This window comes from Perna viridis, chromosome 1 (genome assembly GCF_037379345.1).
Source record: "Perna viridis isolate PV_CMFRI_1.1 ecotype Kerala chromosome 1, ASM3737934v1, whole genome shotgun sequence".
In the NCBI taxonomy this organism is placed as follows: domain Eukaryota; kingdom Metazoa; phylum Mollusca; class Bivalvia; order Mytilida; family Mytilidae; genus Perna; species Perna viridis.
The window spans coordinates 7,294,569-7,309,308 of NC_142445.1; the positions used below are offsets into that span (position 1 = coordinate 7,294,569).

The 14,740-nt window shown below is 33.4% G+C and overlaps 1 protein-coding gene across 2 annotated transcripts in view; it reads right to left on the minus strand.

Annotated features, from left to right (window-relative positions):
• Positions 1-14,740, minus strand: part of LOC148627043 (mRNA-decapping enzyme 1A-like) — a 54,660-nt gene that overhangs the window by 12,092 nt on the left and 27,828 nt on the right. For both annotated transcript variants that reach the window (XM_088566226.1, XM_088566234.1), the window contains 5 exons: positions 8,681-8,808; positions 5,964-6,027; positions 4,814-4,967; positions 875-986; positions 125-302 (listed from right to left, as the gene is read on the minus strand). In XM_088566226.1, coding sequence (XP_088422352.1) covers positions 125-302; positions 875-986; positions 4,814-4,967; positions 5,964-6,027; positions 8,681-8,808 — 636 coding nt within the window. The remainder of the gene's footprint in view (positions 1-124; positions 303-874; positions 987-4,813; positions 4,968-5,963; positions 6,028-8,680; positions 8,809-14,740) is intronic.

A 14,740-nucleotide genomic window follows, 5' to 3' on the forward strand; every position in this document is an offset into this window, starting at 1 on the left:
TAAGTAAAAAAACTATATTATTATTGAGACATTGGCTCAACTTTTCTGTAAACAACCAACTTTTTTTTACAATTTTGGGAGCTTAGTTGTAGGATGGGGTAAGTTGTTTCTGAGTTTAGAGTACCTATGAAATGTAGGAGGAGGTTTACTAGTTTCCACTACAGATGTCTGACTTCTAAGTCTGTTGTCTTGTGGTATATTGCTAAACTTTTCCTGACTCTGTTGTAAGCTGGCATTTCTGAACAAAGTTTCCAGTGTGACTGGACCTGATGCTGGCCTGGCATTCTGATTTGTATCAACCTCTGAAAATGAGAAGAATTCATTTATTAATAATTAACATCAAATATCAGACCTATTAACTTAGTGAGATCGATTCAAGAACATTTTTTTTAAAAACTGTTGACATAAACACACAAATATTTTAGAACTGTGTTCTTATGTCAAGAGTTACTGTAGAATGACTAAGCAAAATTTCTACTGACCAAGATAAAGCTGATTAAAAACTCATTTACCTGGTAGTTAATTAAGGAAATGAGACATTAATTTCACCTTTTTGTAAAAGAATCAGACAGGAATTCCTATTTGATATGTTCATCCTAAATTGTTCACTTTAAGTTGAAGAAAAGAAAACTATCTTTCATTTTTTCCTATCAAAAGAAACAGCCACTGTTACACATATGTTTATTTTTATCGAAATATTTATCTATCTCAAAGGTGCCATAACAGCAGTGTATTTGCATTTGAACTCTCAAAGTCATACAGGCTAATTAAAACAGGAATTAGAATACATCTGTTTGTCTTTGGCTTATATGTTACTACAAAGTCTATAAGTTACATAATACTTCATGATTGATCATGGAACACATCCTCCTACCTGCTTCATCAGTTTTGGCCTTCAATGGTCTAGGTCTTAAGAGATCCGAAGATTTCATGGCTGATGCATTAGGATTGTCTATCAAAGGTTTAGGGTCTGGCTTCTTTTTTGACTGCAAAAGAACCACAAAAACATCAAGTCTTTTTATAAATGTTACACCAGTGCATGTAAGTCACAACTTAGATATAAAAGGAAGGGTAAGGTATCGAGTTGTTACAATTATTTAAGGAGAAAAGTAACAAACATAATCATACTAACGTTGTTTAATTTTTATGAAGTTCTGAACTTTTATATAATGTGCCGTTAATTCAAGATTTGGTCTGGTTAAAGGGACATGATAAAAGACTATATATCCCTTTTCCTTTAACATGCAGGAAAAAAAGATATTGAAGAGATAAACAACACATTTAACTCCTTAGCACCTGACATAAAAATCATAGAGATTTGTTTTTATGCACTTGTATATAAATATAACAAAACAGAAATATTTGGATTCCTAACCAACTTAATTACAACATACTTGTTAACAATATGACTGTGATAATAATTACAGTCCATGATTCATCTTAAAGCAAATTTTCCAACATATTAATCTGATGTAAAAATACCACACAGTTTGACTAAAATGGTGCAAAGACAATATAATTACTTAACAAATCTTCAGTTATGATTTTATTTTTAATAAATTTATTTAGTTAGTGTGATGTTGTCTAGCTTAATCTTGACAGCCAACTGTCACCAAGGAAAAAGATGTGAAGATTGAGGTAGGTCTAACTGATAAAAAGAGAAAGATCAAAATTCTATAAAAACTAATTTCTGCAGTTAAAGTATTTTTAATTTTTGAAAACAAATAAAGGTATAAATGGGACATATTTTTTTTTTCGAACACATGCTTATATTTAGTAAGTTCACTGCCTATAATCAGCCTACAAAAGAACCAATAGATGTTAACTGCCAGCATTGACTGACATAGAGTCTGAATGAGGATAAGTGTATCTATTAGTCAGAGGAAATAACTAATTTTCTACCATTTCACTCTGGCAAAACTAACTACACCTCTAGTATCACTACTGACAGTTGTCTAGGCAATACTAAAATACAGGCTATTCCAGGTAGAATGGTTTAATATATAGGCAGTCACTAAAAGTAGGACTAAAATCAATGAATATTGTGTAATATTATCCTCAGCTTATGATTGAAAAAATAAACCACATGAAATGGATAAATTAATCATGTATTCAGAGTCTTACATTCCAATTCATATATGTTTCGAATAGTCCTTCATTTTAGTAATTTTGACTTGAACATTCTGGTAGACCAATACAGTTATGGAGACCTGCTTCAACTCCAGGGTCAACAAAGGGTTTTAAATGATCCAAATTTAAATCAAACTTCCAAAGCTTGCTATTTCCAAGAAGTCTTCATGGCAGACAATTACATCAAAAGAACAGCAACCCCAAGAGTATTGTTGTTTTTATTGTTTTCATCTCTTCCTAGACATTTAATGTGCAAAAAAGTGAAATGCTTGAATATATCTTCTTTCTTTTGTTGCTATCCCACAAAGTTTTTAAGACTGATTGTAAATCTCTATTTCATAATACGTAAGACTGTAATGCATTATATAGCCTTCATCAAAGGATGGGGATAGAATTCCTGTTAATTTGGCCTGACATAACAGTTTCTTGTCTAAGTCTTAACTACAGTACATAACTCAATGTCATGACGACCTTGGCACCTATATGATTTAACAGACATGTTTTTTTTTATTGTATAGAACTGAAGTTCATAGTAAAATATTATTTTAATGCTTTATTGATCTTTTTATTTGAAGTGCAGACAAATAAAAATAAATTAAAATCACTTGGTGAAATCTGTGTTTACTTTGGGAATCTAGACAATTCTTTTAGTTTCTAATCTGATATGCCAATATATATCAGATGTTATTGTCATCTGCAAAACTGCATGATGCACGATTCATATATTACATGTATTGCTTCAAACATTTCATCGGTAAATCATGTCTGGGACTATAAAAAATACAGGTATACTTTCCAAAATTTGAGCGATATATCATGTCATTAGCATATGTCAAACAATGTAAACTTGAAATCATGCATTAAGACATGTGCCATCCAAAATATTCTCCATTCCTGGAACCTCTGTTTGCAATCAGTAATCTATGACTTTTTGTGTGCCAATAATAATGTCAACTCTGAAGCAGTAAAACCCGTGCCATGCATGTCTCTCTCCAGAGAACTAATTGGGATCATAGAATGTGAAGGTTATTGCACAGAATCGATCTGACGACCAGTTATAAATGATTAGTATCCAAGTGACAAACCCCTGGTTTTATAAAATATATTCAACAAATTTCCAAACCTTGTGGAAGAGGAATGTAGTACAGGTCCAGACTAGAGAAGAACAGCTAGCTGTGGAACATTTACCACAACAAAAATGTTATGGCGAAAATAAAAATAATTGGTCTTTAAATACCTTTTGATACCTTCAAAAGTGAGTGAGCAGTACATTATCAACAGCTAATTTCAGTGGTACAGAATTATGTAATAGAGGTATAGGGACAATAATGTAATATTTATCTAGAGATATGATAATATTTAAATGCTCAGATTTATTACCCTGCAGCATAATTTGCATTATATATCAGAAATAGTAGAAAACTCTAACAAGGCCTTGTCAGACAATGTTGATGTATAGAAGACTTTGGTAGGACTTGTATATATATCACAAGGATCATTTCATTGAGTGAAAGTTTCTTTCTTCCTATTATAGTTTTCAAGATATTGGCTGAAAACTACTAAAAACATCATTTTTTTTGCATTTCAAGGGCAATTATTCTTACAAAAACAAGGAGTCTTCTAACATCTTTGATCCCTGAACATTTTTGTTGGCCTTATAAGGATCATTTAAGCAATTGAAAGTTTTTATCTACAACAGTTTTCAAGATATTGACTGAAAACTGTTAATTCCTGCATCACTTCTATACAGAATACCCTCAGGGACATTCATACCAAGTTTGGTTCAAATTGGTCAAGTAGTTTCAGAGGAGGTATTTAAAAAAATAATAACATTAAAAATAGCCAAAAACCATTGCAAAGGGAAATAACTCCAACATTGTTTAATGAATTTGCCCAAAAATTTAACCACAGATAGATCTAATCATTCTGAACACCTTCACTCCCATAAATTTTGCTAAACCAAACAATTTTGGAGATATATGGGAAAACTTGTCTGGCCCCTAGTTCTAGTTTTAGTAATGGTGACCATGTTTTTCAACAGATCAAAAATTCCAACAGCAGTTCTTTGAAGAATACCTTAAGGAACATTCATGCCAAGTTTGGTTATAATTGGTCAAGGAGTTTCAGAAGAGAAGAGTTTTGAAAAATTGTTAATGATAACGGATGACGACGATGACAATGGATAGCAAGTGATGGCAATAGCTTAAATGGCCTTCAGCCAGGAGAGCTAAAAAGCTCAAAAAAAGATTACACCAAATTTAAAGTGGACAAATATCATGCTTGCCATTTAGTTCGATAATCTCAACTAGTAGTGACCTGACTTAAATAACCTTCATTAATGCTTATTTTACATATGTTGCCTATCTTCATATAAATTTTCATCAAAATCTATAGAGTGGTCAAGGAGGAGACTATGAACAGACAGATTGGGGAATTCCTATATACCCAACCCTCCTAAATAGTGTTTATGGGGTTAAAATGATACAATACCTATGTGATTCTTTTTTTTTTGTCTGCCATCTTGCATCTTTAACTTTCCATGCACTTTTTCTTTCTTTTCTGTGAGTCCAAATAGGCAAAGAAGAAAAATCCTTCTTATTACATACCTGATTAGCTGCTTACACTTGCAGCAGGCATTGTCTTTGATGTTGAAGATAGCCAAGCTTACCATACTATAACAAACCTTGTCATACTCATCCTGCGCCTTGGACAACATCTGTAGAATGTTAACAGGTTTTCCACCAGCCATTATGCTTGGAGTGCTATCACTCTCTGATGCTCTTCTATTCCGTAATGCTGCTTTTTGTGTATGAACTTTTATTGCTTCTTGTAAAAAGCTGTAACAGGAAGGACAATAAACTATGTCAAATGCACTATTTATAAACTTCATTGCATTCTATTTTTAGCCCTTACACTTGTAATTAATTTTAGAACTGTCTTTTTAATGGTGATACAGGGAATAAGCAAGGCTATAATGACAGCTGTAGAAGCTATGATTTACATGTTCTATATAGACTAGAAATCTACAGATTAAAGTTCTGGTTGTTGAACTAATATGGTTTGTTAACTGGATATTAATACATGTAAAGAAACTAGCTTTCTTTAATGAATACATTAATTGCAAATAAAGGTAACTATAAGGTTCTTATTCACCTTTAAAACATTCTAAAAAGGGGGTTTATAATCTATTATTTCATTTTTTTGTTTTGAAAAAGATGGAAGTTTCTTTTTCTCCGTAAATCAATTGCAAGTAAAGTTAAAAAAGAAGTGTCACAATCGTGGCATCATGGTTTAGAAAATCAATGGCCATAATAACCTACAGCATCCTTTGTTAGTGATATTCTCAAGTCTAGAATAACTATACATGTACCAGTAGTTGCATTAAAATCCTATGTAGCAGGACTTAAGGAACATTCATCATACTATTTATAACTACTTTCACTTTCAATAATGCTTTTGGGAATTACCCACTGTAACAACAATGTACAACATGGGTGTAGGAAGCAGTACATCTGGTACTGTCAAACCATACTCATAATTTAAAATATCAATGAAACAGTGTCATTATTTTGCATATGTATATAAAATAGAGTATTTTCCTGAAAATTAACTGTTTGGCCATACCAATAAAAAATTCCTTTCTACCCCAGTGTACAAGAAACTATTACAGTATGATTCATTTATTTCAATGCTGTCACCAGCAGATTCAGCTCCCAATCATCCCAGGCTTTTTGCTGAAGACATTGGTTATTCAGACATCTATCCTCTGATTTTTTTCCAATGCTTAGAAAAAATCCAGGAACAGCCTTTACAATTAACATATTAACCATTACCTTTTGACCATCTGTCCAATCCTAACACATTCTTTATTGTCATAGAACCATACACCATAAATACCTTAATAAAAAAACTGTATTAAAGGCTAACAATTACTCCATTCAAAGGCCACATAACATTACATTACTGAGATTTCTTACTGTACATTGCTTATCAACTTTCATGACAAGAAGGGAACTAAAATTCAATTTTGTAAGAATTTCCCAGTTCAGCAACCTTCTGTTGCAGTTGAAATCAGATATACAAAACAAATGAATTGCAGATCTGTCATTAGACTAAATGGAGTTTGACAGCATTATAGGATTTACAGGTACATGTAATGGCAGCTGTTTTGGCACGTAAAACTGATATATAAGATCAATGATAATAATATTGTGAAACGCCTAAAAACAAATTTGCTGAAAAGTAGTTAATGCACTTAGAAAAAAAAGGAACAAGTTTGATGTGTGGTGAGATTGAAATCTATCAATCATATGTTATTTATCATCTTATTTAAGATCATTCAATCTGTTTTATATCCTAGTTTTTCCCCTTTTTTATACATCTGGAGAAACTTAATATTTTGGTAAAAATCATTTGCTCTAGTTTATATTATTCACTGATAATATGTAATAAAAGATATCCAGAAGTCTGGGTACTGACCTTTATGTAATGAGAATATTGATGGAAGCATAGAAAACAATTTTACAATCAACATAAGAATTCCAAAAGGGTTTTGAATTCTAATTAGAGCAGAAAACAAGAGGCTCCCAGGAGTCTGAATCACTCACCTTGCTGAATTTTGCCTTTCCTAGGCAATAAATTAAACAAGAAGTTGACCAACAATTTTGACTCAAAAAGTCTTGGGTAGGACTTATCACAAGATCTTTTCAACAATTGAAAGTTTCTTTTAATCTATCATAGTTTTCAAGATATTGACTGAAAACTATTAAAAAAATGTCATTTTTCCCCTTTCAAGGGCAATAACTCTTACAAGGAGTCTGAAGACTTTAGTAATCCTAATAATATGGATCATTTCAACTATTGAAAGAATTTGGATAAACTTAACGGTTTTGGAGATATATGTGAAAAACTACTGTCTGACTCCTACGTTCTATTTTTAGTAATGGCAGCCATGTTTTTCGACAAATCAAAAATCCCCACGTCAGTCTACGCAGGATACCCCAAAGAACATACATAGTTTCAGAGGATAAAAAATTTGTATAATTGTTAACGAAGACTGACTCAAAGTGATGGCAATAGCTCACATGGCCTTTGGTCAGGTGAGCTAAAAATGTACATGTTGCCTAGTTCATGGATGCCAAAAATGAAAAATCCTGAAATGTTACAGTACATTGGTCTTGTAATGAATTGAAAATTAGCTTATCAAAAGCTGAAGTTGTTTGTGATGGTCTTTTTCAAGTAATGTTACTGAAGATGCAAACAAGGGGAAATACAACCCTGGAAACACCAAAATACCAACATACAAAAGAACAAAAACTATGATGAGGACCTCTTTGTAGATTTAAACTGATCTGGAGCTGGTATGTCAGTTAACTGCTAATAGTCCTTTGTTTCCTCAGTTGTGTAACATACAATCAGTTTCTTTATTTCTGTTTTCCTGCCCTGTTGTGTGAGGGTTTCCTCATCATTCACTGAAGACTCATGGGTGGCCTTGAGCTTACATTTTTCATCTCAGTGAGGTTGTTGTCTCTTCAACATATTAACCATTTCCATTCTTGTTATACACATAGAAAAGTGAATAGCATGAATTCCACTAAGGGGTGAACATTTCCTGCTTTTTGCTAGAGTAAGAAAAAAGTCAAGTCATTTGAAGATGAAGATGAGGTTGCTGATCATATAAAAAGTTCATTTCATATTGGCCAATTAGGTCATAGAGATGACTGGTCAACTTGTCAGCTTTAAAACATAAGCAACATATTTTTGTCCCAACAACAGCTCAGTGGCAATTTCTTAAGAAGCATAGATCTTGAACTTGCCAAATATATACTGCAAAGTTAATGACCATAAAATGGTGAAAAGGTCTTGGTCTTGCTGTCACTCATACCCCTCTTAATTTAAACACTTTAAACCTGTACCAACACAAAAATAAATCACTCAGTAGTTTTCAAGTAGAAGAGTTCTCCAGTCAAAACTTCCATACCAATTTAGATTTTGACTGCACTCTGTACTTCAAGGTGCATTCATAATATTAGTTGACAAATCATAGCTCATTTCCTGACCTACAAACCTTTTGTACAGCTTGGCACTGAGACAAACAGTAGTATTACAATAGAAAATGAACCCCATTATAGAATGTTACCATGGAAGGCCACTCAGTAAACCACAGAAAAAATGATGCACTTGTTCTGTGTGCACTCTTTACAGACAAATGCTAATTAAATTGTTCTTTGTGTATAATTCTATGTAGTCTATGGTAAAAATAAGATTTGCATATTGACACTTCAATGATGTTGACTAATTTGCATACCCAGCATATTGCTTTTGTATTTTAGTGTAATAAGGTTAAGTTAATATACTTTACATGTTCTACTGAGATTCTGATAAATTGAGTTTTTCTGTTACTACTTCAGTAAATAACGGTCTATAATTACTGATATAATTTGAAGGGAAAGAATAAGTTGCATAAATAAATTGTTCAAAAGTCAAGTCAAGAAATAATCACTGAAGTGCCACCTTGATTGACAGGTAACTACAACCAAGGGTACAATACCTTTATTCGTTCTGTATAGCAAGAATGGTTCTTGGAGATCAAATTCCATATCCTTTGTAATAGGATCAATCTGATTGGTTAATCCTAATCTATTGAGGATCATAAAACCATGAGTAGGAGATGCTGATCTGAAATGAAAAAAAAAATGTGTAAACTATAGTATTAACACCAATATGAAATGTTGAAACATACATGTTAACTACAGTATTAATAAAGACCTGCAATGAGGATGCTGCAGTGTAGAACACTGGGATATTTTCAGGTTATTGACAGAATCAGGGAAATATCATTGTTACATGGCCATTGGTACATGTTTGTAATTTTCAGATTAACTTTACATATAATGTTAAACTAATAGGCTAATCTAAGGAGCAGAAGATTAGTTCAATTAGTTCAATTAGTTCAATTAGTCCATTTAATTTGGACACTGACAGAATCTGATATGAAGTACAATATATGTACATGTACTTTTGTAGAAGTGTTTTCCCATCAAGTTCAGTGAATGTCAGCCATGTGGGTATTACCACCAAGGGCATATAAAGCAAAACATGCACCTAAAAGCATATTGCTACAAGAACTATCTTTTCATGGGCCACTAACGGCACATTTCATTCCCAGCCAAAATTACCGAACATTGTTGTAAACAAAATACGAAGTATTTACCAAGGTGTCGAGAATCAATAAAGAGTATCTGAAGTCTGGCTATAAACAAATGCTGGCAATACAAAGGCATCTTTACAGCTCTTGTGTAAAATATTCATGGCAATCAAGAGATAATTAGTCAAATCGTCTTCCCTCCCGAGAAATGGTGGAGAAAGCAATATCACATATCCTTACTTTTTAATACCCCTATGTAAATATTATTGAACAGTTTGTGAATAAAGTAGCATTTATCTGTGTATTTTAACTTCAAGATAGTGCCTGTTGTGTACCATACAACAGCTATTAAAGTTACAAGGTAGTGACATGGCAGTAGTTAACTTCAGAGAATGTTCCTAATCACTGTCTTGATGGTACTTTATACAATGAAGTACATAATATCACTTATATAGTATGAACTAAATAACCACATATTAATTTTCAAATTCTCTAAGAGATTTTGGAATTATCTAACAACATTTTACTAACCTCCCTTAAAAAAACCAAAATGAGGACATGCGCTTTAGCAGTAATCCAGATTGGAGATGCCAATTATGTAACTGTTGGTAAGTCATATATCTACCAAAATCTACTTGAGAAAGTATCTACAATTAAGACAACTGAGTATGGATTCTACACATCTTGGTTAACCAATAAGCATCATAATATATCCCTTACTTCTATTAGCCTTGTAGCAGCCATTAACATAATGAATCTTGGTCTGTTGACAGAAAAACAACTTCACAGCCATTTCTTAATTAACATGAAATGAGGAAGATGCTCCGAAGTTCACTGTGTCATTTAGAACAAATGATTAACTAACTGAGGGTAAAAAGACTGTGAGTTGTAATGAATGGCATTTTGGCAAATAATGAGTGCAAGTGGGCCTTTTTTAATGGTAGTTTGACTTGTGATCATTAAAGAATGCTGCACTTATATACAGATAATGCAATAGATACAGACTGAATACTGTAAGGAAATTATCCTCTTTTTTCTTTTTTTTTCTTTGTTGCTACAAATCTGCTAACAGACTGTTTTGCTATTGTTCCTCAATCATATAATGCTCTTTAAAAAATTAACTTTTACAGAATCCATTTTGGATGTTATGTCACATGCAAGACAAGACAATTATATGACATGACTCACAAAATTATGAACAAGATGAAACAGATATCAATGTATGTTTTAATGAAAAATGGTTGTGTTATATGAACTCATAAGTAGTTTGGGATTTGAATATAGCTGTACAAAAAATGTAGAACTGTGATTTGACGTCATACATGTACATGTATTTCAATCAAAATTCAGTAATGATACATCTTAGCCAAAACCAATAGTAACAATCTGAAGCAACCATTCTACTGAATTCTCATCATCTCACCACATGTACTCAAATGAGCCTTATGTTCGATTTTCTATTCCTATCACACTATGGTAGATCCTGGCCAAACCATATCAGACAGCATCTAACAAACATGTTGTATCATATATTCTATCTGTAAAAGTTACATAACCCATAAGAATACTAAGTGGTTATTAAATTAAGTTTACATAATTTATAAACATCCTATGGGGGTTCAATAGCATATTCTTTGGCGATCATTACAGAATTGCTAACCATTTTTACAACACTAAACAGCTGTAAAAACCTATTGGACAGAATGTAAAATATTTATGCTCATCTCTAACATACAAAATCTTCTACCAGTGTAATAGGTTTTTACCCAGGAAAAATCAACAATCCTTCAACTTACTGGGAAAGCCTGTCCTAAATCAAGCCTAATGCATTTTTCAGTAACAATGTGTTGAAAGAAAAGACAAAGCGACTGTCCAAGAAATTTATTTTGTAATTAGAAGCCAAGGAAGACATATTACTCTACCAATCAGTTATAGTTTAGTTCAACTAGGTTATAGATATTTGTACAGAGATGGAATAAAATAAATTAAGGTTTGTTTTTGTCTGCAAAAATGCAAAAACATATACCCCCCCCTGTGCAATAACTGGATCCACTTGCAGTACCCACCATGTCCACAGAGCAGTTTCATAAAATTCTGTTAAGAGGCTGCAGAGAAGTTGCACTGACCAGTCCAGTAGTTTCAGAGAATTTGAACTGATAAGGTAATTATGATTTTTGACACATTTCAAAAGAAAGCAACTTTCACAAAAATTAGGGGATCAAAATTTCCTGGTAATATGCACAATAACTTATGATGATCTTGCCACATACCATGTTTCGTAAAATTTGGTATAATAGTTTCAGAGGAGTTGCACAGACAAGGTAATTTATGAAGATTTTTGGCAAATTTCTACATTCAAAGGGGCATAACTCCTACAAAAACTGGGGGATCAAAATTTCCTGGTAATATGCAAAACTTCATGTGATGTTCTTGCTACATACCAAGTTTTGTAAAATTCTGTAATGCAGTTTCACAGGAATTGCGCTGACAAACTTTGTGACGGACATACAGATCCACGCATACACAGACTGACAAGCCAAAAACAATATGTCTCCCCACCAAAGTTGGGGAGACATAATTTATCTATATTACTTATACCTAACAAAAATATCAGTATTTTTACAATGGTAAAACATAATCACAGGAAATTTTCTACACATATCACATGTGACCACTTTAGACATACTTGAAAAAGTGCCTGATGGTCAGCAGAGGGGTGAACAAACAGTATCTGATAGTTAGTGGAGGGCTGAACAAAAAGTGCCTGATGGTCAGCGGAGGTCTAAACAAAAATTGCCTGATGGTAGACAGAGGGCTGAACAAAAAGTGCCTGATGGTCGGTGAAGGGCTGAACAAAAAGTGCCTGATGGTCAGCGGAGGTCTAAACAAAAATTGCCTGATGGTTGACTGAGGGCTGAACAAAAAGTGCCTGATGGTCGGCGAAGGGCTGAATAAACAGTATATGATGGTCGGCGAAGGGCTGAATAAACAGTACCAGATGGTCGTCACAGGGCTGAACAACAAGATACAATGAATACTTTTCAATTCTATTGTATCATCAAGATACAGTACATTTGAATTTACAATGAAATGAACCTTTTAATACTTGATATAATGCAAGCAGAGGCCATGTTGTTTAGGGCCATAAATGAAGACTCCATTTCCAGTCAATAATACATTAAAAAATCGTTAGTTTGTTTGTTGGGGTTTAACGCCCGAGCAGCAATATTTCAGCTATATTCAGGCGATGAACATGAAGTGGATGATAAAATGAACATGAAATGTTGATAAAATGAAAAATGGGATGGGACACAAGGATAATGGGGTCGACAAATTTTGATTGCCACTGGAAATAGGGGGAGATGGGTAGGTCGGGCAATTTAGCCTCCTGTGGCGGAGCCCTATGGTTCCTACTCCGGGAGAATACCACAGTAGGGTTCTTTAACGTGCGAGGAACGTGGCATCTTTCCCAACATGGTGCACAACTATGGTTTGCGGTCAGGTTTTCCGTATTATAGCCTGACAACACTAGCGTGTAACACACCAGGCGTACCCCATTCCATCACCTGGGGCATACAACCCAGTTGCTCTGTGGGCAGAGCGTCCTAGCCGTCGGCTAGGATTCTGAGCACTATTTAGTCACCTTTTACGACAAGCTTAGCGCTGCTGCAGGCTTATTCTTTTGACAACCGGACCTGCACGGGGCCGGACTATATTAAAAAAAAAACAAACAAATACATAGTCCATTCAGTGTATTGGAATACACTGACCTAGTTAAAACCTTGGTAAGAATAATACATGGTACAGTAATTAACCTCCACACACACTCATCTGACACATCTGTCTGATCTTGGTTAACAAAGAAATGAGGAGTGAACTTTATTATAGCTAAGATACTTAAAATTGAAAACAGAATGTTGAAATTTTCATCAGACATGTAGCTAGAATGCTTCAATGCAGTCCCTATAACTCAAACATGGGCACCCTTTGCTTGACTGATTCTGTGAAATAAATCCCTTTTAAGCTGCTATTGCTACTTAATACTCATTGAAGTTTAAAGGAAATCTGTAAGAAAAAATAAAAATAAAAACAATGGACAAGAGTTTTTCACTGTTTCCTCCCAAAAAATGATCCTCCTTTACTGACTTCTGTAAAAATAAATCCCATTCAAGCTTTTATTGCTACTCAATTTGAAGGTAATACATTATGGCAGACGGACAGACATGTCAAAAATATACCACTTGTTGTGTTGGGTATAATAAAACTGTGAGCAATATTCTTTAACTTTCTCATTCTCATTTTTGTTATTCAATATGAACAGTGTGATCTAGGAGTAAAGTGATTACTCAAAACAAACAAAAAACTTTGGAGTGTACCTTTTCTTTTCATTCAGAGTTTAATAGTTTAAACAACAGTTACCTTAAATCATTAACAAATTCATAACTTCCTTTTTTTCTTGTGTTGCTTTAAACCTACATTCTTATGGTTTGTTTTTTGCTTAACACACTGGTAACATACTATAATATAATAAGAGATATGCTTATCTTAAGTTAAAGGAAGCGATGAAAGCTAACAGGAATAATCATCATAAACAGAGCTCAAAATTAATTAGCTAATATAAGCTGTCAGGAGCACTTAAAAAGTACAAAAACACCTAAAGGTAAAACACATACACTACCCAGCTTTCTCCCTTTCACATACAAAATATAAGTCCCAATTACAAATTTTAAAGTTTTCTTAAAAATCATCTTATCATGGGCATTGTCATTGAAATATAAACCAAACTAAAATGTCACCAAAATAACTTCCCAGTTGAGTCAACTGAATATCATCCTAGCTACATATGAATGAAATAATCGACCAATATCAGCCCAGCTTCCCATATGAAGGAATAATCCACTGGATATCAGCCTAGCTTCTTGTATCAAGGAAATCCTTTGATGAGCATTAGCATATCTTCTATATCATAAAAATTAGCCACTAAATTTATAGCAAGCAGAAAATGAGCTCAACAGCAACATGTGTGTAAGTGAAAATAGCATTCTTGAGATGGTCCCCAGTGATAGCTAGAAGCCTAACTGGAATAAATTTGATAGTCAGCTGAAACAGCCTTAAAAATAGAAGTTCCCCAGGCAGAAAACCAGAAATTTACACTCAATGGGATCAATAAACAAAAATAGACAAGAATTAATATTTATCATTGAAAATATAGTCATTTTCAATACATTTCTTTAATTTTTTCCTGCTTCAAGAAATATTCATGGAAAAGTTCAGGAAAGGTTGCATGCAATGAAAAGTGTACTTGCACGTCTCTCTCTTCGCTGTTTCACTTGCTGTTCAAGAACTTCACCCACCTTACAAAAATATAGCCCCGACTATATTTTTGAAATCGAAGCACAACTTTTCTAACATAAGGAAGGCAATCATATTTGGAATATTTGTAAAGCTGTCAGTTGCATTTGC